We start from the raw sequence: 23901 nt of genomic DNA on the forward strand, positions 1-23901 counted from the left end.
TTCAACTCTTTCTCCGTTTCTAACTTCAACAAAATCTCTCGATTCGAAACTTTTCATTGTTTTCCTAGTGCCCAATCTGCAACTTCAAGTCCAGTGCAGGTGGCAGAAATGGCAAAGGCCTGCATTGCCTATCACCGGAGAGGGTGACTCTGAAGCTGAAGTGAAGGGTTGATGGAGATATGCACTGTAAGAGCCAGCCTAACCAAAAGGAAGGTTGAGGAGGGGGATCAATTAATTTCTGGAAGGATACGCCAAGCAAGTTCAGGAATCTACTGAATAGAAAGCTGCTGAGCCCATCTATAAAGGAACATTTGAGGCCGTGTGCATATCACAACAGAAATACTCCCTTCCCTGCCATCATGTTGATCATAATGGAACTTGGAAGCCTTTATTGTCTGGCTGGGTTAGGTAAAGCGCCATGGAGTGAGAAGCAGAAATGCTGCAATGCAGGTGGCATGACAACACAAGCTGCTTATGCTTTGAACCATGGACGACTTTGCTGTGTGGCTGAACTTGACTTGCAGGAGATCCAGAAGGCAAGAGGGCAGGGAAGGGGAAGGCAGAGAGGAGGGACAGGAGAGGGGAGGGGGCATACGAGAACTCGGGACTTCAAGCAATGGGATTGGTTGCAGCAAGCAGGAGCGGCTAAGTCCCAGTAAGAGTGTATATGGTCTCCATCTATGACAAAACTAGATGGTGTTAGTATTGTTGGCCTTGCTATTTCCCCTTATATCATGCCTGTGTACTAAATTTCCCCCCCAGTAATCTGGAGTCGCGAAGCTGGATGCTATTGTTCTTGAATTTCAGTGAATGCAGCCTATGTTGTTGAACGCATTTACAATTCTGAGAGGCTAACTATTTGCCTCTTGATAAAGTATTCTCGCTTCTTGTATAACAGATCCCCCCCCTCCCCCCACATGCACATTGCACGCATGTACTCACCTGTGCACACACATCCATGCTTGAACATGTGCTCGCTTTACCCCCCATTTCTCTGTGTGTGTGTGTGTGTGTGTGCACGTGCATGCTTTACCCCCCCCATTTCTCTATCTGTGTGTGTATGTGCACGTACGTGCATGTGCATCGGTGCTGTGTGTATTATGCACAGACTTTATGTGTACAGGCATATAGAGCTGAATCATTTATAAAAATGTTTGTATGCAGACCTTTTAAGGTGCTAGGAATCACTTCAGGATGCTCTTCATAACCATTGGTCATTGAAGCAGATGAATATCACTCATCATTGTGTTCACAAATAGTCAGACTGTTGCAGTAAAATGAATTGATTCTTTGCAGTTTATGAGGTTTTCTGATAGTTTCATGGAATGAATCAGGCATAGGAAGAAATTGTGCTGTCAGAGTGGAGTATCAATTGCTTACTGTGAGTAACCAAAGCTGTTATGAAATATAGTCCAGATAAAGACATGCATGTTTCCTTTCAACTTGCTTCCACAGGGTGCTGTCAGTGCTGTGCTAATGGCAGGATCATCAGGGTTGGCTTTTCTTATTTGCAAAGACCTACTTCAGTTTTAAACTATTGATCAGAGGTGTGTACGGATCCTGAAGGAATTTGTTAGGATTTTGGTCAAAGGAACTGTTGGGTGGACGAATCTTTAAGAGAAACCTCACTGTAGACCCAAGGCTTCATGGCTTCAGATCAAAGAACAAGTTTGATGGATGTGCTACCTGATGCATTAGTGCAGCTTTTTCTGTCCAATGTGAAAAGTGCAAAAGATGTAGCTGTGTGCTCATGTGTGTGCAAGAGGTGGAGGGAAGTGATGTCTCAAGCTCAAAGTCTCTATTTTGCAAGGAATATTGGTGATGAGAAAGGTATTCGCCCAGACTGGATTGTGACAAGGATGGTCCTATCCATGACTTCATTAGAGGAGCTAATTGTATATTGCCCTTTCTCACATCTAAGCCTTCTTGCTTGGCTGTCTCACACAAAACTATCATTGAAGAAATTGGAACTTAGAGTGGACGATTTGGGGGAGAAGCAGACTGCCAATAGCAGCATGATCAAACTGGATTTAATATCATGTGCCTCACACCTTCAAATACTTCGGCTTTGGGGTGTCTTGCTGAGTGAGAAACCTGATTGGCAGTGCTTTCGTCATCTTCATACACTGGAGATAGTGGGAGCTCGCTTACATGATTGGTCGTTACGTGGTATTCTAAGTGCTTGTCCTGCCTTGATGAATCTTACTTTGCTGGGCTGCAGTGGAATTCATTATGCGAGACTTGAAATGGGCCACTTGAAGCATTGCAGAATGGACTTCTATGGTTTGGGTGATTGCTGTATCCAAGTATCTGCTCCCAATTTAGAATTTCTAGAAGTGCAAGGTGCTTCTTGTTTACATGTCTTTGGGGACCATAGCTTACATCATCTATCAATTGCCAACAATGCAGGTGTGCTTTTAAAAGCCTATTTTGTGTATCATGCATGGTTGGCTGTGCTATAGTCCAGGTGGGGGCTGCATTGTCTACATTGGAGAGAGAGAGAGAGAGAGAGAGAGAGAGAGAGAGAGAGAGAGAGAGAGAGAGAGAGAAGAAGAAGAATTTTAACGTCAGACCTCAAGGTAGGGCCCATCAGACGTCAATCCTGGGGATCAAACTCAACACACCCCGAGAGAGAGAGAGAGAGAGAGAGAGAGAGAGAGAGGAGGTTTTTAAAATTTTCTCGGTGAATGTAACACTACGGACGAGAGAACTGCAGTGGAATTAAATGCTGTATTAGAGACCCAACAGGATCCACAGCATACCATCAATGTCACAACTCTAACTAGGTGTATACAGTATCACTTTTCAAGTTTATGAAATCAATGAAACACTTACTCTGTTAGTTCTTAACTTCAACACTTTCAATGATCCTTTTCTGTGCTTCCAGATCTTTGTATGTAGCTCCCCGTTTCTTCGAAGATAATCCAAAGAAATTATAGAGAGAAGGAGGTTGCAAGTTTTTGATGTCAAAACTTCATTCTGATGCTTATACTTGTTGTTGCAATGGAGACTACGGGGCTCTGTCCTCTATCAATGCTTTTGTATACAGCTTGTAGGTCATCCGTTCGTAGCTAGTTGCATTGACCTTCCATCCTTGGGAGAGGCAAGCATAAAGAAAGAGAAACTTATTAAAATCGTTGAAGGACCAAAGGGTCTATGAGATTGGAAAAACGAGATACAAATGAACTGAATGGGTGGAGTATCTAAATGGGCATCTGCATCCTATACAAATACAAACGTAAACACTAGTACAAAGTGTGCTTGTTGGCCATCCCATTCACAATTTCCTTATCCTTCCCCTGTATGGATCATGACAGAGGGGGAGGGGGCTGGTGTCAGGCGGAGAGGTTGGAAGGGCTGGGAGGAGGTTGGGATGGCAAGCGGGGCAGCTGGGATGGCAGGCAGTGGAGGGGGGGGAAGGCTGAGAGAGAGAGAGAGAGAAAGAAAGAAAGAAAGAAAGTGTATTATTGTCCACTAGAGGCCAAAATGGGCCCATGGGACATCAAGAACTCTGCATACAAGATAGCACAAAATCAACGTGCCCCAAAGAAGAGGCATCGTCGAATATCATCTAAGTGCTACGCAATATAATGCTAGTGAAAGCACATAATGTCAAATCTGAGCCTAAATACGAGCCTAAATACAGAGTAAACTAGACCGCCCCCGGATGCAAAATGGGGGGGATGAGCACAATATGCCAGTGCAAAGATACAAGTCTAGGTGTCAATGAGTCTGAGAACCAAAATAATACTGGAAATCCTGTCCATCGACTCTGCCTCCTGCTATGAGAGTACAAATCTGGGCAAAGGTGAGGTGAGCGGCTGGTGGGGCGAGATCTCCATGAGTAAGTCTCCTCCGAAATGCTGCCATCATCCTGGATCGTCTGGAGATGAAGCGGCGAGTACGTCCCCTATGTAACAAGATCCTGCGGCGTCTACAAACCATCTCATATGTACATCCACATGGTGGAGGCATGTGTCCTGTGTGGGCTCTGCCGTCCTCGTGCTCCTCCTGGTCTCTGTCCTCTGGTATGGCGTGTGTCTGAGCTCTATGAGACTGGGCTCTATCACTCTCCGCTCTGTGCTCTCTGAGGTAGTCTCGCCGAAGCATAGTGGCCTCCCTGACATAAAGGGCTAGGCAATGCTGATCCTCGTAGTCCATCACTCGTGAGAGAGGTCCAAAGCCATCCGTGAAGAGACAGTGGAATCTACCTCTGATCTCATAATATAGCGGGCATCTGCAAATGAAGTGCTCCTCTGACTCCACCTCTCCCATGGTGCAACAAGGGCAGATCCTGGTCTCTCGGCCTGGTCGCCGTCCATCCTCCATGCGTCGCATCCTACCAGCCTCTATCTCGAGCTGATGCGAAGAGACTCTAAGCTGGCCGAGGGCAATCCTCAGTGAGTGGGACATGTGGGTACCTGTATAGCCTGGTGGGATGACAAATCCATCCTCTGAGATCCGAAGGAAGTGGTCACGATATGTGGCCATCTTCACCGGAAGCTGCGTGGGATAAACCCAAGTGCGATACGTATGAAGCTGCAGCAAGTCTGCTCTCGTGACCTGGCTAAGCTCGTGGCGAGTCAACTCAAGATGAGGGGCATCTATGCTGTATCCGAACGGAGGCAGTCTATCCATGTCTAGTCCAAGGGATGTGAGCCACCTAGTGAGTCTGAAGTACCAGCAGTATCGGGTCCCTGATCGTGCCAACTCCATAGAAGATGCAAGTGCTAGCCATGGCAACCGAGCTCTGCCTGCTGCTGAGTCTCCAAACTCCCTGACCCTGTGCAGATACATGACCGACTGAAACGCTGCATCCAATGCAAGGGGAGTAGCTCCAAACTCTGCTAGTATGATCTCGTGCGGAACTGTAGCCTTGGCCCTAATGAGCCGAGAGAACATGATGATCTGTAACCTCTCTACTCGTCTCCAATCTGCAGCGCCGAGGTCTCCTGCCCAGAAAGGAGCTGCATACATCGCAGCTGGTCTCACCAATGTATCAAAAAGCAAGGATTTCGTATCGGGATGCTGAAAGTGGGACTGAAAGCACTGACGCTCAAGATGAGCCAACGAAGCATACCCTTTACTAATCCTATCTCGTGCTGCATATGTCATGGTGAAGACCGGTCCCCTGAAAACTGCCCCCAAATAAGTGTACTCTCTAACAAGCTCAATGGGCTGTCCGTCATAAGTGAAGTGAAACTCATCCATGCTGTAAATACGATTAGAGGTGTTGAAAACCATAACCTTGGTCTTGCCAAGGTTTACGGTCAACCCCCTATCATGGCAAAACCTGTGGAGTGCCTCAATATGTGCCTGGAGGCCCTGAGCAGTAGAGGAAATGAGAACCACATCGTCCGCATATAGGAGGATAGGAATGGAGGATCCTGAGAGAGTAGAGCCCACACCACCTGTCATCTGTACAAACATCTCTAGCTCATCAATGTATAATCTAAAGAGAGTGGGAGAGAGCGGGCAGCCCTGCTTCACCCCAATCGTGCTGCATACCTCCTCTGAGAGCCCCTCACGTGTCCGAGCTCGACCAGTGACCCTCTCATACAAAGCCATGATAGCCCACTGTATCTCTCCACTAAAGCCCATCTGGCGAATCCTCTGAAACAATCTGAATCGCGGAACTGTGTCAAATGCCTTCCTGAAGTCCACGAAGCAACAATAAAGCCGTTGCCTTCGTGACTTCGCCTCCTCCACCAGTGCCCTAAGTGTGAGGATGTGGTCAAGTGTCGAATGATCCCTACGGAATCCAGCCTGCCCTCTGGCTCTGAGTCCTGTCGTCTCGGCATGGTCATTTATACGGCTTTCCAAAACTGATGCAAAGATCTTGGCCATAACATGGCCGATCATGATGGTCCTGTAATTCGACGGCTCCATAGGGTCCCCCGACTTGTGGATAGGTACTATGGTATTGCCTAACCAGGACTGTGGTAGGCCTGTACAAACAGACTCATTGAAGAGATGGGAAAGAACAAAATCTAAGGCATCAATCCCATGGATTACATACTCCGCTTGCAATCCATCATGATCCTTAGCTCTCCCGTTCTTCAATCGGTGGACTGCTGCACGGACACTCTCTGGTGTGAAAAGAATAGATGAAGCTGGCCTAGGGGAATGGGATAAATCGATGGCTGGCTGATCTGGAACATCATATAGAGCTGAAGTATATGCAGACCAGACACGTGGATCTGTAAGGGGGCTCTGAGACTTCGAGCGGAGGAATTTTCGCCAGAATTCCTTGGAGTCACAGCTGAAAAGCAAGCTTCTCAGCTCCTCCTCATTCTGGGCTAGAAATTGGCGTTTCTTGCGCCTAACCAACCACTTGTAGTCTCTCTTGGTTTCGGTAAGGAGGGGAGACTTCTCCTTGGTCTCAAGGTGAAGTTTCCTGCGGAGTTCCTTACACTCCTCGTCATACCAACCGTTGCAAGGAACAAGGCCAACCGGTGGGGGACTAGACGAATGACACGTGGCAGGGAAGGACATGTGGGCAGCAGAAACGAGTGAAGAATGTACAAGTTCCCACCGGTCCTGCGTGGATGGTAGAGCATCTAAAATATGAGGACGGAGTAGGCGGCTGAGGTTCTGGCTATATACATCATCGAACTGGTGGTCGAAATGAACCTCATAATAGGATGTGCGGTCGTGATGACGAGGGGGGGGTGGGTCATGGGAGACATGAGTCAAAGTAAAGTGGATGAGTGCATGGTCGGCCGAGGGCATGAAGGGGCTAACAGTAAGGCTATGGATGGAAGGGACTAGAGTCGGGGGACCTATGATGTAGTCGATCACGCTAGTGCCACGCCCAGAAGCAGAAGAGAATGTAGGCATGGAAGACTGTGGCCACCGGGACAAGCCGTTATAAATGACCGGATGGTAGGCCGGAGGTTGGGGGGGGGCCAGATTGGTTTATGAGACCAAAAATATAATTTAAGACATGCAACAAAGGATGTCATATGAAATGAATGTGTGTGTGTGTGAGAGAGAGAGAGAGAGAGAGAGAGATGATATGATAGTATTAAAGTCCTCTGAAGACCCTTCAGGATCTATGAGGCTGGTGACCACTATCAAAATGATAGTGGTTCGTTACATCCAAAATTATATATCACTTGCTATGCTATGCTGCAAAAATTTAGATAATTGCTGTGCCCTATTGGGGAATTTGTTGGCACCTAGGTGCTAGGCCGGCCTCCAAAGGAGGCTTTTGAGGCTGGTGGCGTTGCTGCTGTATTTTTCTCTGATGTGTGCGTACGCTTGGCAATGGAGAAGTTCTGGTCCTCATAATAGGCAGTGCAAATGCACAGGAAGTGCTCCTCTGTCTCCACCGTTGCTAATGTGCAGTCTGCAAATCTGCCTTCTTGCGAGGTGTGCCTACGGTCCTCCCTGCCTTAATCCTCAGCTGATGAGATGAGATCCGCATCTGTCCTATAGCAATCCTCAATGCATGTGTGACCCGTCTGTCCTCTAGATACTAGGCTCTGGTGATCAGTCCATCCTTTGATATTCTGAAAAAGTGGCCGCTGTAGAACTGGATCTTGGTGGAGAACCCCTGGTTTCCCTCCCAAGTCCATGATGTGTACAGCTGAAGTAGGTCCAACTGTATAATACGGTTGATCTCATCTCGTGGGATCTGGAGAGAAGAGAGTCATTAACGTGCATGAGAGACCAAAGGCCTATGGGACAATAGAAAACCAAGGAGTGCATGAAGTACCTAAATTATATAATGAGAAAAACATATATATAATCGGCCGTGCATCATTTTAACGTTTGCATTTTAGCATTTTAGCACTTAGTACTCAGCAAGGGCCTTAGTGAGCCCTTTGCTTCAGCCCACAATGGTTTGTATGGGTTACATATATCTTGTATCTTGTCTCATAGACCAGCGATGTCTCCTGAAGACATTAATATGATGCACGAGTGAGTGGTCCGAATGTTGGAGATAAGTGCACACTAGGTGTACTATTTCCCTAGTCTACATTTGTCTAGTCTCAGTTGAGTCTTTGTGTCTTGAGTGTGTGCCATGTGGCACCTCTACAATTATCCCATAAGCACTCTTGCTCATGGTCTTGTACTTGGCCCTATATATTCAGGGGTCACATCTATGGAATATATCTCATATCTTTCAGTGTTTGCTTCATGTCTCATGCAGTCTTCCCTGATGTTATAACTTAGGATGATACCATGCTAGATTTCTAACATGGTATCAGAGCCATGAAGATCCCTCTCCTCTCCTCTCCTCTCACTCTGCTGGAACCCTAGCTTTGTCTACGCATCTTCTTTCAGCCTCTGGCGGCACCTCTACCTCTGCCCACCATCTCTGTCTGCATCGCCTTCTTCTACGCTCCTGCTGGCCGTCTCTTCTCCGATGTCTGCCCCGCCATTGCTGCTGCACGCACCTCTTCTGCTACTGCCCGCCATTAGTTTGGCTCTGCCTCGACATTTGCTCCTACTGCTGGCCGCCGCCTACCTCTTCAGCTGCACGCACTTCTGCCCCGCCATTCTGCCCGGCATCTGCTCCATTTTCTGCGCCATCCAGGCTGCCTCATCTATGACAGCCCCGCCATATCTGGCCGCTTCTGCCTGCCCCGTCTCTTCCCCTCTTGCTGCTGCGGAGGATCTCTATGGTGCTGTTCGAGTCTACCTCTTCAAATGCTGTGCGCCACCTCTTCAACAGGCCGCAACTTCTTCTGCATTCTGCCCATCTACCTCTTCAGTTGCTGCACCTTTAGTTGCTGCACTTCTCCAGCAGCTGCCCACGAAGATCTACCCCAAAATTCTGCATCTCTGCTCTCTTTGTCTCCCTCTGGGTATCGTGGCTTTTGTACTTCATCTCTTTCTATCTGTAGCAATCTCGATTTGCAGCTGTCTCTCTCTCGGGTTACCCCTGAAAAGGTGGAAGACCTGAGGCAAAAACAAAATGGATTATCTTCTTATGCTGCAATATTTCAGTTCTATTCTTAATTGTTCTCTCTCTTGTACGGGATTAGACACTGCCAAGTATGGTAAGACCTTCCCATCTCTCATATCTGTCTATGCTTTCATGCTATCTACCACCAATGATCACCGATGATGTAGATCATGGGGTAATGTCATGTCTACTTGTCTACATGGACTCATCTTTGTACCTACCCAAGAGGCACCCCTGCATTACTCACTCTAACAGGAGGATTGCCCTTGAGGAGGGATTATTAGTCAAGGTCCATCTCTCTATCTACAATCAGTTAGTCTCTCAGTCTTGTGTCTATCAGTGTGATCGACAGTCATATGTCTTTGACACTCTGTCTATCAGTCTATATGCCTATCTTTTGTGGATTAACTACCCACATTCTCTTGGCATTTTCAGTCTATGTCCCCATTTATCTTCTATTTGTCAGACTCTCTCATGTCTATCTGACAGTCTCTCTCTCTGTGGGACCACTCTACTGGCTGATTGTCTCTCTCTTTGTCTGTCTATGATCCACTTTTGTACCTACCCTTGTGGACCCATATGAGGATATCACTTGAGGAGGGTGTCTCAGGATCTTTGTCTGTCATGTCTTATGTCTTGTCTCTCAGTCTATAGGTCTTTATGTCTGTCTTCTAGTTTTGTCTTTCTGTCTTCCTCCTAGTGTCCACTTAAGGAGGGTGTTGGAGATAAGTGCACACTAGGTGTACTATTTCCCTAGTCTACATTTGTCTAGTCTCAGTTGAGTCTTTGTGTCTTGAGTGTGTGCCATGTGGCACCTCTACAATTATCCCATAAGCACTCTTGCTCATGGTCTTGTACTTGGCCCTATATATTCATGGGTCACATCTATGGAATATATCTCATATCTTTCAGTGTTTGCTTCATCTCTCATGCAGTCTTCCCTGATGTTCTAACTTAGGATGATACCATGCTAGATTTCTAACACCGAAATCGAGCCCCTTCTGAAAGAGACAGTGGTATCGCCCTTAGATCTCATAGTAGGCTGGACCTAAACATAGAAAATGCTGATCTGTCCCTACCTCCCTCCCCCATCATCCTCATATGGAGACATAGTTTGACCCAATACAATATAATAGGCATACAGAACATCAAGGTACACCCAATGAAGGACTAGGTAGAGTAGGCAAAGAAGCCCATAATGGATCGCCGTCTGTTTTTTGGATGAGTAATCCATCGTGCCCTCTTGGCCGCTACTTGATGCTTGACGAGCGCCATGGTAACCCTAGTTAGCCGCACCCCCGTTTGAAAATAGAGGAGATGTCAATGAGTGTGATCTGTGCATCTGTCCTTTGTTGGGTGTGCCACGTCTCTGCCTCTCTTGCTATCTGTGGTTGGAAGAGCAACCTGTTCTTGTTTGGAAGAACTCTGTGATTGTACTCTAGGATGGGCTAGGCACGCGGTTCCCTGCTCTTGTCTCAATTTGATGAGACGATCTCTAGATCGGACTACCTCGTGGATAAAAGTTGCTAGGCATCTCTGATTTGAGTATAGGAGTCTGGAGAGGCCCTTGATTGAAAAGGCAATGGTATCGTTCATGAATCTCATAGTAGATTGGGCAACGGAAGATAAAGTGCTCCTTTGACTCCACCTCATGGCGCTCACACGATGTGCAGATATGGGTGTCTCTAGGTATCCCCTTTGCATGCCTGCTCTCAATACGGGTGTGTGATGACACGTAACTGTCCAAGGGCAATCTTGAGTGAATGTTGTAGGTGGACCTGGGTGTACCCCGGTGGGATGATGAAACCCTCTGTTGAAATGTGCAAGCAGTGGTCCCGATAGAAACTGAGCTTCATAGGAAGCCATACACATATCTGAGAGTTCTGTTCTCTAGACCTATCTTCACGATGAGACCGGCGATGCAAGCCCGCCTGAGTAGAGGTAATGCCTCCCTAGCCCAACTGGAGAGACAGTGCTTCCACTCGCACTTTCAAACCCGCGAACCAAGGTTCTCCTTTTCGACTCCTTGGTCCAACCTGCGGGCATGTATGGTAGCACTTGTTGGGGACCAGACCTCTCTTACACACAGTGGACTAGAGTGGAGAGATTACAAGTTCTCCTACTACCACGAATGATACACAGCAAGCCATCATCAAATCATTTAGGCTGAGTTCGGGGCATCCCCACTACAACTAGATGCAGCATTCTAGACTATCACCTACCTCTACCACGTGCGCGCCTATGGCTCATGAACCACAGGGCGATGCAGGCTACCTTGGTTGGCACTAGCATCTTCTATGGCATTAGCAGCTCAAGGTGATCAAAGATGTTGGTAAACACACATGCGGGTGGTTTGAAAGATTGGGTTTCCATATAGATAGGCTGCCACCCTTCCAATACAGCATTGACACTCCATTTGTCCCCGTTCCGAGGCAACGAATTCAGCCCAATCATCCGAGAGGATCTCTTACACCTACACACATACACGACCTGGCTAGCACAGGCAGAGGGCGGCGAGAGTGGACAACCTTGTTTGACTCCAATGGCGCTCATGATCTCACGTGTCCATCTCCCCCATTCAAACCTTGCCAGAAATCCTTTCATAAAGTGCCATGACAGCCCAAACTATATCCGGCCCATATCCTAGCTCTCGTAACCGCTTGATAAGGGGTGCTTAAGGTACTGTATCAAAGGCCTTGCAAAAATCCACAAAGCAGCAATAACCCTTTCTCCGTGTCTTGGCCTCCTCTATGACACTCCTAAGTGTGAGGATGTGATCCATGGTTTCGTGGTCACGTCGAAACCCTGTGTGGCCATCTACTTTGAGTTCGTGCATCTTTGCATAGCGACTGACTTCCATATCTAGCATTGAAGCATATATCTTGGACATGACATGTCTGATCATAATGGTCCTATAGCCACTTGGATCCATGGGATCCCTTGTCTTGTGGATAGGTGTGATAGTGTTGAGGGTCCATGGCCTCCTCTATGACACTCCTAAGTGTGAGGATGTGATCCATGGTTTCGTGGTCACGTCGAAACCCTGTGTGGCCATCTACTTTGAGTTCGTGCATCTTTGCATAGCGACTGACTTCCATATCTAGCATTGAAGCATATATCTTGGACATGACATGTCTGATCATAATGGTCCTATAGCCACTTGGATCCATGGGATCCCTTGTCTTGTGGATAGGTGTGATAGTGTTGAGGGTCCAATTGCATGGGAAAATTGAGACAAACTGCTTCATTAAATAGCTTTGCAAGGATAGAGGCTAGGATATTAATCGTGTATGTAACAAACTTGGTGCATAAACCCTCATGATCCTTTGCTCGGCCATTATGAAGCTTCATGACCGCGTCTTTGATGCCCCCCTTAGTGAAAAGATTGCAATAGGTCGGTCGTGGTATGTGCGAGAGATTAGGTGTGGGCTGGTTGGGGATGCCATAAAGTGTGCGGGTGTAATCATGCCAAGCTTGAGTGTCTGTGAGTGGTGAGGGGGACACCGTTCAAGAAACTGTCACCAAAAGTCTTCGGAATTATTACTGAAAATAATGTTAAGTTATTCATCCTCGTTTTGGCAAACAAAGTTTCGTTTGTTTTGGCGAGCTAGACAGCGTCGCGGTGATACTTGCGTAACGTGTCTGGTTCGCTTGGTAGGCCATGTTGGGATTTGAATCGAAGTTGTCGGCGAAGAGCCTTGGTCTCGTCATCGTACCAACTATTACATGACACGGACCCTAAAGACGGTGGATAGTTAGAACGTGGTATACGGGAAGGCTTGAAGGGCAGCTTCGTGTAGTGATCGGCTAATCAATGCAGCCCAGGAGGGGTATGTGGTCAATATAGGTGAGTAGCATGTATCGCCATGTAGAGTATCCAGTGAGAGACTGTGGTCAAAGTGTATGTCGTGATAGGTAGTGTAGGTGGGTGGTGTGGTGAGTGGTTGGGCAAGGGGGGGAGTGGTGATATTAAAGAAGAGAGATGTGTGATCAGTCTCAGGTGGTGGTGGTGAAATAGAGAGGTCTGTGATGTGTGATGTGAAGGCAGGGGATCCCAAGATATAATCAACTACGCTAGACCCCCCTGTCTGTAAGAAGTGACAGGGGCCCATCTATGAGCAGATACTCGTGATATGTTAGCGTCAGCAAGATCTATGTTGGGATGTAAAACAACGTCCTCTCAAAAATCTAGTAGTGGCACCTGGTGTGCTCCGGTGCTCGCGTTGAAGTTCCCCACCAGGAGAACATCTCCGCAGCTCAAAAAGTCCATGATATCATGGTAGAGGGGTGTATATGAGGATGTCTGAACCTCCTCCCGTATTGCCCTGTCAAAATGTGAGGTCTCTGGTGGGAAGTAGCAGATCACTATGAAGAGATCGCGGCTGGTGGTGCGTCACAGTCGGATCCAAAGAAACCTAGAATGTGGATCTTTCCTCTCCACTAAAATCGCCAAAATAAAAGATGATCTATATAAGATTGCTACTCCTTTTGATCCCCGTACTCAACTTGTCTCCCTTTCTCCTCCTTGAAGGTTGACTCCCAAGTGTATCCACTGACCAAGGATAAGGGGCGCTCTAGGCTCTGATGTGTCTCTGTGTAGAATACTATGTCTCGTCCTGTGTATGACTCTGAGAAATTTCCAGGCTCGGACCAGGGAGTACCATTACAATTTCAAATGGTGCAAGTGAGGGTCTCAGTATCCTGAGTCTCATAGACCTCGCCCCCCTATGTAGAGGAGTGGTCAGGTGATTGGCGAGGTCCGGGAATGAGACGTCCATCTCGAACTACTGCCCAGCTACCCTCTTTGCGAGCCGCATCATGCAACTGCAAAAGAGCATGCTCTCCTCTATCTGTAGAGGAGTCAAGTCCTCATATATAGATATAATGGGGTGATCACGTAGAGCCGATCTATGACGCAAAGCGGCCAGGCGTGCCTGAGTGTCCTTGAAGCGTATAACAAGAGGCTGCTCTCTGTTGGGGTCTCTCCCCACTCAATGCTCCACAATAGCTTGGTTCGGAACCTCTAGTGTGGTCGTCACGGAGGTGATCGCGTCGTCCATCGGTGCAGTCTCTATCCGTGGATCCCTCGGACTCTGATATTGAGAGCCTTGGTGGCCCTCTGCTGCTGTTCCAAAAGGGTAGCCGAAACAGTTGCCTTTGCAGGTTCCTGCTTCACCACATCTACCCATTTGGAAGTCTCTGCTATGGGCGATTGCATGGTGGCTATTTGAGCTTCCACAGCTGTTGCTGTTGCAGGTGTACCCCTTGAGGCCATGCTCAAGGAAAAAAACTCCTTCTTGAGCTCTACGATGTCTTGTCTAAGCTTTTGGATGAGACTGGCTTGCTGTTGAATAACAATCGCCTGCTCTTGTGTAAACCGGGTCAACTCTGCGTCACGTGCCCGAATGTTATGTACCTCTATGAGGAGAGACTCCCATAGATCTGGTCAGTCAGCCAATGAGTAGCTTGGACCTCTCGAGATCTCGGATTGGTAGAGGGCTAGTGCAAAGGTAGAGAGGTGGGGCTGGGTGTGGGCGATGGATGGTGAACCCATGAGGTGAGCAGAGAGAGGGGATATCAATGATGAGGGGATACCAGTAGAATATTGGAAAGAGGGCTGGCTCAGGGGGAGAGGTGAGAGGGAAGGGAGAGAGTACTGTAAACGAGTATGGATATTTGGGGATTGTGAAGTGGGTGATGGAATAGTCGTCAGTGTAGAAGTCGATATGGCTGTCGAGGTAGAGGATCCCATTGTAGCTGTTGAAGTCGATGCTGAGGACCCCAAGGTGGATGCGGGTGATGATGATGATGGGGATGGTGGCCCCACCGAGGTGTGTGCTGTATTGTATTGGTATTCGTCATTGCTTTGCTGTCCACACTGAGTCCACTCCTCTCGACACGTGTGTTAACGTCCTCTGGAGTAAGTCGCTTTGGAATCTTGTCATCTTTCTTGTTTCTCCCTTGATCCTTTTCTTTGCCATTCTCTCGCTTACCTTTCCCCATCTTGTGATGCTAATTCAGAACCCTCCCTTTGATTTTGTTCTAGTAGGTACGTGCGGCATCACAATCTATTTGGCTGCAACCCCTCATGTGGGCCCATCAACCCATCCCCGCATCATCATTGAAGGCGAGGGTGGAGGGTGTCGAAGATGTAAGAAGAGTTGCAGTGGGATGGGAGCTGTTGAGTGGAGGAGGTAGGCTAGGCGGCGGGAGAAGTGGAGGAGGTAGGCTAGGCGGCGGAGAGGTGGAGGGTGAGGGCGGAGAGGTTGGACTGAGGCGTGAGAGCTGTGGCAGGGGATGGAGGTGCTAGGAACATGGCACGGAAAGGCTAGGAACGGAGGGGGGCGGAGAGGCTCGGAGCGGAGAGTGGAGAGGCTAATGCAGGGAGTGGAGATGGAGGGCTGAGGATGGCTGAGTGGGGAGCAGCGAGGGGGAGCAGCAGTGAGCGGGTGAGGGAGAGAAGGAGCGGGTGAGGGCGGAGAGGCTGAGCAGGCGGGCGAGGGGGTGCAATGGGTGAGGGCGGAGAGGCTGAGGACACAGGACTGAGTGGGGTGAGTGGAGAGGCTGAGCAGTGAGGGCAGAGAGAGAGAGAGAGAGAGAGAGAGAGAGAGAGAAAGAAAGAAAGTGTATTATTGTCCACTAAAGGCCAAAATGGGCCCATGGGACATCAAGAACTCTGCATACAAGATAGCACAAAATCAACGTGCCACAAAGAAGAGGCATCGTCGAATATCATCTAAGTGCTACGCAATACAATGCAAGTGAAAGTACATAATGTCAAATCTGAGCCTAAATACAAAGTAAACTAGATGCAAGGAAACCGCCCCTGGGTGCAAAATGGGGGGATGAGTACAATATGCCAATGCAAAGATACAAGTCCAGGTGTCACGGAGTCTGAGAACCAAAATAATACTGGAAATCCTGTCCATCGACTCTGCCTCCTGCTATGAGAGTACAAATCTGAGCAAAGGTACAATCTATGAGAGAGAGAGAGAGAGAGATGTATTACCGTCTTCAAAGGCCTTGTGGGCCTATGAGACAAAGGTACAATCTAAGGGTAACTCATACAAGCCACTGTGGGCTGAAGCAAAATGGCTTGCTTAAGGCCCTTGCTTAGTGCTATGTTTAAAAAGTGAAACTGAAAAAGCTAGTACTGAAATACTAGTATTAAGGTTAATTCATACAAGCCACTGTGGGCTGAAGCAAAATGGCTCTCTTAAGGCCCTTGCTTAGTGCTATGTTAAAAAAGTGAAACTGAAAAAATTAGTATTAAAAAAAGATAACCAGGTGGTATGTTTCCTGTGGACTACGAAGATGTCTCGAATTTGTGTTTGTGTGGTCGTCTCTTGTGGTGGTGAAGGGCATTGTCTCCGTGATCCTTGTACTGGTGGGCCATGTCAAGAGTGACGTGTCAGCTCAGATGTTCTTTTATCAGTAGAGTTGGGATGGGCTGGACATCCATCGTGTGTGTTGTAGTCAACCTCTGCATCATATGTGGTCTTTGTGTCCCTGGGTCTACTGCTCGGTGCTGTTTCTTCTCGCTGATCCATGCTGTCATTATGTTGCCTATCTCCTCCTCTATTCCACTATGTCATGGAGCTAACTCAAAAGCATAAAATCTGTGACATATCGCTGTGCACGGTCAGCCTCTTGTGGCACTATCATGTCTTGTTGCGTGATCTGCTTCAATACTCTTTATGTGGCCACATCTCCCTAAAGTAGAGGCCAATGCAAAACCGGTCATGAAAGTGGATCAGTCTGGAGAGTGGCCCAAAGCCTTGTCCCTCTTGAAAGAGATAGCGGTACAATCCTCGGATCTCATAGTATGTTGGGCAAGTGCATAGGAAGCTCTCCTCTGTCTCGACCTCAGCCAGTGTGCATAGCCTCGTGCATATCCTCTGCTCCATAGGGGTGCTTGTGGCTCTCCTTACCCTCAATCCTAAACTGGTGGGATAAAACCCGTAACTGTTCAATGGCAATGCTCAGTGCGTGTGAGACCTATCTGTCCTCCTGGTACTGAGTTTTGATAATTACTCCGTCTTGTGATACCCTCAAGAAATGGTCACGGTAGAACTAGATCTTCGTGGGGAACTCTTGGTTCTCCCCTCCCCCTCCTCCCCTCCCCTTAAGTGCGCGATGCGTAGAGCTGGAGTAGATCCAACCATATGATATGGTTGATCTCATCTCATAAGATTTGAAGGGACAGGGCATCCAAGCTGTATTGGAAGGCTTGAGGTGGTCCACCTGAACAGCCCGACTAGCAAACCATTTGGATAGGTGTGCATACCTGGCCACATGAACCCCACTCTCGCATGATGGCTCTCTAATGAGATGCAAAGAGCTCACGTATCTGCATGTGTCGGGATGTCTCTCGTGGTGGTGGACGACGTGGTCTCCTCGATCTCTGGATCCGATGGGCTATGTCAAGGGTGATGCCCCGCCTCGGTCGATCTCCCCCAAGGAGAGCTAGGTCGAACCTCGATCGTGTGTGCTCTGGTCGTCTGTCGCGCCGTGTACGATTTCTGTGTCCCTCGTCTGGCAGTGCTGTATCGGCTACCTCCGCTGATCCATATGTCTCTGATGTCGACTAGCTCCTCCTCCTCTGTCCGAGAGTGCCCTGGGGCCGAGTCAAATGCATAGAAATATGTGACCTGTCTTTGCGCTTGGTCTACCTCGATACCCTGTGGTGTGGTGGTCCCATCCTCCTGCTCTTTGATACGTCGTAGTAGTATCTCCCTGTATCGTCGCATCTCCATCAGGTAGAGCATAATGCAGACCTGGTCTTGAAAGTGGATCAGTCGTGAGAGTGGGTCAAAGTTGTATCCTGTTGGAATCGGAGTCCTAGTGTGTGTGGTCCTAGAGTCCTAGGAGTGTCCTACAATTATGTGAGTGTGAAGAGTCTTGAGGTCACTTGTGCCACCTCATGTGGTAGATGTGATTCCTCACCTAGATTATAGGATCTAGATTCTCATGTGTGACCTCATCTATGAGGTGTCTGTAAGGCTTGCCCAGCCTATCAAAGAGGCTATGTACTTGCTGTGATTATCGATCTATCAACATCAGCTTATGCCTCAACTCTTGTCTTCAATCATGTGATCAAGTCTCTCACCCTCTCCTCATTTCCATCAAATGGTATCAGAGCGGGTCTTCCCTGACTGAGCCTTACCTCTCGCAATGAAGCGTCCTGCTCATCCTTCACCACTCTTCTGCTTGCCCATCTGTCGTCATCACTCTGCTGCGACAAACTGAACTCCTTCGTCTGCGCCACTCTGCTCGTCGTCTGCTTCACTCTGCTCGTCGTCTGCGCCACTCTGCTCGTTCTCTGCTCGCCACTCTGCTTGTTCTCTGCTCGCCCCTCTGCTCGTCATCTACTGCACCTCTCTACCCACGCAGCTGCTCCTGCTGCCCATGCTTCTCCTGTTGCCCACGCAGCTCGCCATTCTGCCCGAACACCTGCTGCTCCGTGGTGAACCCGACGTGAACACCTGCTGCTCCGACTTCTACGCAATTGGTTGCCCACGTAGCTAGACCTGCGACGGCGCCAGCCATGGAGCTGACTTGATGACTGACGATCTGAGGGCTGTGGCCATCGACTCGCACAACAGATCTGAGTTGTTGCTCTACGCTGTTGATCTTCTTCGTTCGCCTCTCCACGTGAGCTCCATTGACCAGCAAACAGTCCGTTTGAGATATTTTGTTTTTGAAGATTTTTGCCTCATTTTTGGGTGAATTTGTTGGGGCTTTTATGGTCTGAAGCTCCCCTAGTGTTGCTAGAACACTATGCTCTAGGAAATTTTGAAAAGCCCCAATTTTCTGCAAACCCTAATTTTTGCAGTAACCCTAACCCTAAAATTTAGGGCTTTTCTGTTCTGTGTCTTCCTTTGGCATAATTGGAGCTTCTACCATGTAAAATTTGGGCCCTTTTTGAAATCTGAGTAAACATTGTAAGGGATTTAGACACTAGCTGTAATAACAGCTAAGACCTTCCCACCAATGGATAGCATAAAAAACTCCTTGCTCATTGAGAAATTCTTAGGGAGCAATTTCCCAACTTGGCAGACAAAACTCCGGCTTCTTCTTATGCGAGAAGGGATATGGAATATCACCAATGGCAAGGAGCCAAAACCCCAAAGTGATGATGCTAGAATCAATTGGTGGCAAAACCAAAATGATAAAGCAATGGCTATCATTGGCCTAGCTTTAGCTGACAACCTTATCCACCATGTGGATTTTGATAAGACAGCAAACGACGTTTGGGAAAAGTTAGAGAATTTGTTTGGAAATAAGATCAATAATTCCAAAGTATTTCTCAAACAAAAACTCTTCAAGCTCAAGATGAAGGAAACTGAAACCCTCAATGAACACTTGAGCAATCTTGGGTCAATTCTCCAACAATTATCTGCCATCCGAGCCATTGTTGAAGATGATGATCAAGTTGATGTACTTCTCTCAAGTATTGAAGACATTTCCAAATACAATGAGATCCTTGCTGTCCTTAGAGTCAGCCGCAATATGAGCTTTAAGGATATGGTAGCTCATCTCATTGATGAGGACCGTAGGCTTACAGAGAAAGCAGAATCTTCCTTCGAATTTGGCAAAGCATTCTTTCTCAAGAATAAGCCCAAGAAGTACGGAAAACCTCTTAAATGTAATTACTGTCAGAAACTTGGCCATCCAGAGGATCGTTGCTTCAAGAAAGTGGCAAAGGTACAAGCCAAAGAACATGCCATCTGGCTGCAGAGCAGAGCGAGGACGAAGACGATGAAGCTACACCTTCTGGACTTGAGGAACAAGTCTGCACTGCTGCTATTTCTGGTCTATCCCTCCATGAGGTGATAGATGAAGAGTGGGCTTTCTAGAGTCATGTGTGTTAGGTACTTTGCCTTGGGTAGTCCCCCTAAAATGATGTAATAATTTGTTATTTTGTGTGCCTTGTCCTATAAAAGGCTCCACTTACTTCCATGTACCCAATTAGGAGACAAGGGGGTTGTTATGTCTTTCCTTTATTAGGCCTGGCCGAGTTCTAGGATGTTGGTGTACTCCCTAGACCTATGAGTTGGTCATGCATCCATGCTCAGATTTGAGTCTCTGATCACGTTGACACCTAAGCCATGAGAGTGCTTGGTTCAACCTTTGAATTATGCTCAGCTGTTAGCCTCTGAGATTGCTTGGGATGCACAGTCTGGATGATGTCATAGTTTCTCACCCTAGCTCGGAAAGGGGGTTTGTTGGAATCGGAGTCCTAGTGTGTGTGGTCCTAGAGTCCTAGGAGTGTCCTACAATTATGTGAGTGTGAAGAGTCTTGAGGTCACTTGTGCCACCTCATGTGGTAGATGTGATTCCTCACCTAGAGTCCTCGAGATACTGAGGTCTGATGATGAGCCTGTCTTCCGATACTCTTAGAAAGTGTTCATAGTAGAGCTGGGTCTTGGTGGGGAACTGTTGGTCCCCCGCCCCCCCCAAGTGCGAGATGTGTGGAGCTGGAGGAAATCTAACCGTAGGATGTGGTTAATCTCATTTCATGGGATCGACTCGGGTGGTGTATCCATGCTATACTGAAACGGGGGAAGCCGATCCATCTGAATCCTGTGACTGGCGAACCATGCGGTGATGCATGCAAACCATGCTGTATTTGCCTCACTCTCAGATAATCGCAAGTCTCTCATGGCGTAGGTCCCAAATTCTGTGGAGGAAAGTCACTTTCTGAAAGATGGCATCAACTTGGAGAGGCGTCATGGCAAACTCTGCCTTTATCGTGGATCCCATAATCACTTGCAGCCACTCGAATCTCTTCCACTCTGCTGTTGAAATATCACACCCCCAAAACGGTGCCGCATACATGGCGGTCGGCCTCACTAGAGTGTCGAAAAGCCAACACTTTGTCGGTGGATCCTGGAAGTGCGCCTGGAAGCACTATCGCTCTAGTTGGGCCAAGGCACCATGCCCTCGTGTGAGTCGTGCCCTAGCTGCGTGGGTCATCCTGAAAATTGGCCCTATGAAAACTACACCCAAGTTTGTGTAGGACTGCACAATCTCCACTGGCTGACTCTGGTATGTAAAGCTATGTCGGTGAAGCACTGTGTAGGAGGTGTTGAAGATCATGAACATGAGAGAGAGAAGAAGAAGAAGAATATATTATCGTCCTCTGAAGAGAGAGAGAGAGAGAGAGAGAGAGAGAGAGAGAGAGAGAGAGAGAGAGAGAGAGAGAGAGAGAGAGAGAGAGAGAGAGGGGTAGGGGTAGGGGTAGGGGTAGGGGTAGCGGTAGGGGTAGGGGTAGGGGTAGGGGTAGCGGTAGAATTTTCAAGTTCTTGACGGTACAAAAAAAGACGAGTGACAAAAGATCACAACGTTGCCGGAGAGGCAGTGGAGAGAACTGACGGGATCTGAGTGGTGTCTGCCAGTATCTGTTGATAGTCGTCTCTGATGTGTGCATATCGGGGGCAGTGTAGGGCTATATGTGCCTCTGTCTCTACTGTCTACGAATCACAGTCTGCAAACAGAGAGAGAGAGAGAGAGAGAGAGAGAGAGAGAGAGAGAGAGAGAGAGAGAGAGAGAGAGAGAATCGCGAGCCTATGGGACAGAGTGCACAAAAAAAGGTAGACTCATACAAGCCTCGGTGGGTTGGAGCAAAGGGCGCACTGGCCCTTGTTGAGTAGTAATCTATGATAGCAAATGAAAGTAAAATCATAATCAAACAAGTACAAGCCCAGTCAAGTAAATCTCGGAGCTGGGACTTAGAAATCGAAGCCCAGTAAATGGCTCTCTGGTGAGGTGTGACAATATCTCGTATCTTTGCCTATTGAGCTGTCTCGCGCTGTGGCGGGGGATGCGGTCTCCTTGATCTTTTAACTCGTTGGGCTATGTCCAGAGTGATCCCTCGTCTCTGTCGGTCTTCCTTGAGGAAAGTTGTGATGGGTCGAATCTCAATAGAGTGTGCTCTTGATACTTTTTGTCTCACGCGTGGTCTGTGCGTCCCTCTCGCGGTGCCACCGTGCGGGCTTTCTCTGTTGATCCAAGCTGCCCTCATATCAGCTAGCTCCTCCCGTATTCCACTATGTCTTGGAGCTGACTCATATGTATAAAAGTCTTTGACGCGTCGCAACACCCGATTAGTCTCTATGTCCTATGGTCTAGCCGCCTTCTGTTGCTCTCTGATATTCCATAGTAGTGTCTCCTTGTGCCGGTGCATCTCCATCAGGTAGAGCCCAATGCAGAGTTGGTCATGGAAATGGATCAGTCGTGATAGTGGACTGAAGCCACTCCCCTCCAGATAGAGACAATGGTAGCATCCCTGGATCTCATAGTAGGTTGGGCAAGTGCAAGGAAAATGCTCCTCTGTCTCAACTGCCCCTAGCGTACATAGCATGCAAATCCTCTGCTCTCTAGGTATACCTGCAACTGTCCCTGTCGTGATCCTCAACTGATGGGACAAGACCCGCATATGTCCAATGGCAGTCTTCAGTGCATGTGAGACTCCTCTGTCCTCGAGGTACTAGGGTTTGATGATGAATTCCTCCTCTGATACTCTGAGGAAATGGTCGCGGTAGAACTAGGTCTTAGTGGGGAGCTCGTGGTCCCCTCCCCAAGGCCGAGATGTATGGAGCTAGAGGAGATCTAACCGTATGATACGGTTGATCTCATCACGTAGGATCGACTTTGGAGGTGCGCCCATGCTGTATTGAAAGGAAGAAAGTTTGTCCATGTGGATATTGTGTCTGGCAAGCCAAGTGGATATATGTGCATGCTTGTGTCTTCCCCTAATCGTCTAGATGACTCCAAGGCCAGCCTCGGGAGTCTCCAGTGAGGTAAGTCCCAAACTCTATTTCGGACTCCTAGAGTATGGATAATTTGAAAATGAAAATGGACTCAAATTTGCCCACCTCATCTACTTTTCGGAGAGCTTTGTCTTTGTTAAGAAATTACCGAGGCTCTGGTGATCTGTCTTGACCATGAAATCCGCTCCAAGAAGATAATGCTTCCAAATAGTGAGGGCATGAATTACAGCCAGCGAAGGTATTCTCAAAGTCCTTCACCATCCCAAAAGGAGTATGCTTTAAGAGAAATAAGGAGAATCCCAAAGCCCCATAGAAGATGGAGTAAAAGGCATGGACGAAGATCCCCAAATTCAAGCCCGCCCTTGTCGAGCAGTTCTTCTTTTTCTTCTTCTTCTTCTTCTTCTTTTTCTTATTTTTCCTTCTTGTTTCACATTTAGAGATTCTTCTTCTCATGGACGAAAAAAGAGGAGATCCAGATCTAGAAGCTGAGACTTCAAAGAAGGTGGTAAGTCCACCAAGTTCATCACTTTTGATGGAAAGTATGGTGAGATTATAGGAGAAGTCAAAGTTGAAGATTCTAAGTCTACATCTTACAAACAGCGCCAGGGCATGGTGGAGAGCTCTTTTAGTCGTATATCTTCGAAGCACCAAAGAAGTGGAAAGACTTAAAGAAATAGTTTTATGAGGAGTTCTTGCCTAAATATTTCTTTGATGATGTCCACACAGCTTAGGAAAGCGTGAGTATGACAGCTTCAGAATACTGTTGGGACTTATAATCGATAAGTTTTGGGTGGCTTATGACTCCCTTCAAGGATGTCTTAGAAAAGAAAGCATAGGGCCTCGTTTACATCTCAGTATTAGTGCCCAAGTAAGTATTGAATCCATGACAAATCTTCAAGCTTTGATGCATTCAACTTTAGTGGTGGAGTTGATGAAAGAAGATTTGCTACAGACACTAGGAGCGTCAAAAGGCAAGGATGGGGACACCATCAAAAGGAATATGTTATTAGTACAAAGTCAAAAGAAGTCTCAAAGCGCATCAAAGTTTACTTCAGAACAGCCCGAGAACTTTTGAAAGGAAAGAAAGTTCTTCCATTGCGGGAAAGAAGGGCATATAGTTGCCTAGGGTCCCGAAAAAACTTCGAGTTTGAGGGAGCAAAAAACGCATAAAGAACTAACAAAGACCTTGGGGGAAGGAGCTCATGATGT

At 47.7% G+C, this 23901-nt stretch overlaps 1 protein-coding gene across 3 annotated transcripts in view; it reads left to right on the forward strand.

The window, feature by feature from the left end:
• LOC147903102 (F-box/RNI-like superfamily protein) overlaps positions 1-23901 on the forward strand; it is a 46384-nt gene that overhangs the window by 10446 nt on the left and 12037 nt on the right. For 2 of the 3 annotated variants that reach the window (XM_087373306.1, XM_087373308.1), the window contains exon 2: positions 1335-2409. In XM_087373306.1, the coding sequence (XP_087229432.1) occupies positions 1647-2409 (763 nt within the window). In that variant the 5' untranslated portion in view covers positions 1335-1646. The remainder of the gene's footprint in view (positions 1-1334; positions 2410-23901) is intronic. The other variant, XM_087373307.1, reaches the window with a different exon arrangement.

The sequence above is a fragment of the Dipteris shenzhenensis genome, chromosome 4 (genome assembly GCF_047967505.1).
Source record: "Dipteris shenzhenensis isolate YYH24624 ecotype China chromosome 4, Dip_SZ_1.0, whole genome shotgun sequence".
Classification (NCBI taxonomy): domain Eukaryota; kingdom Viridiplantae; phylum Streptophyta; class Polypodiopsida; order Gleicheniales; family Dipteridaceae; genus Dipteris; species Dipteris shenzhenensis.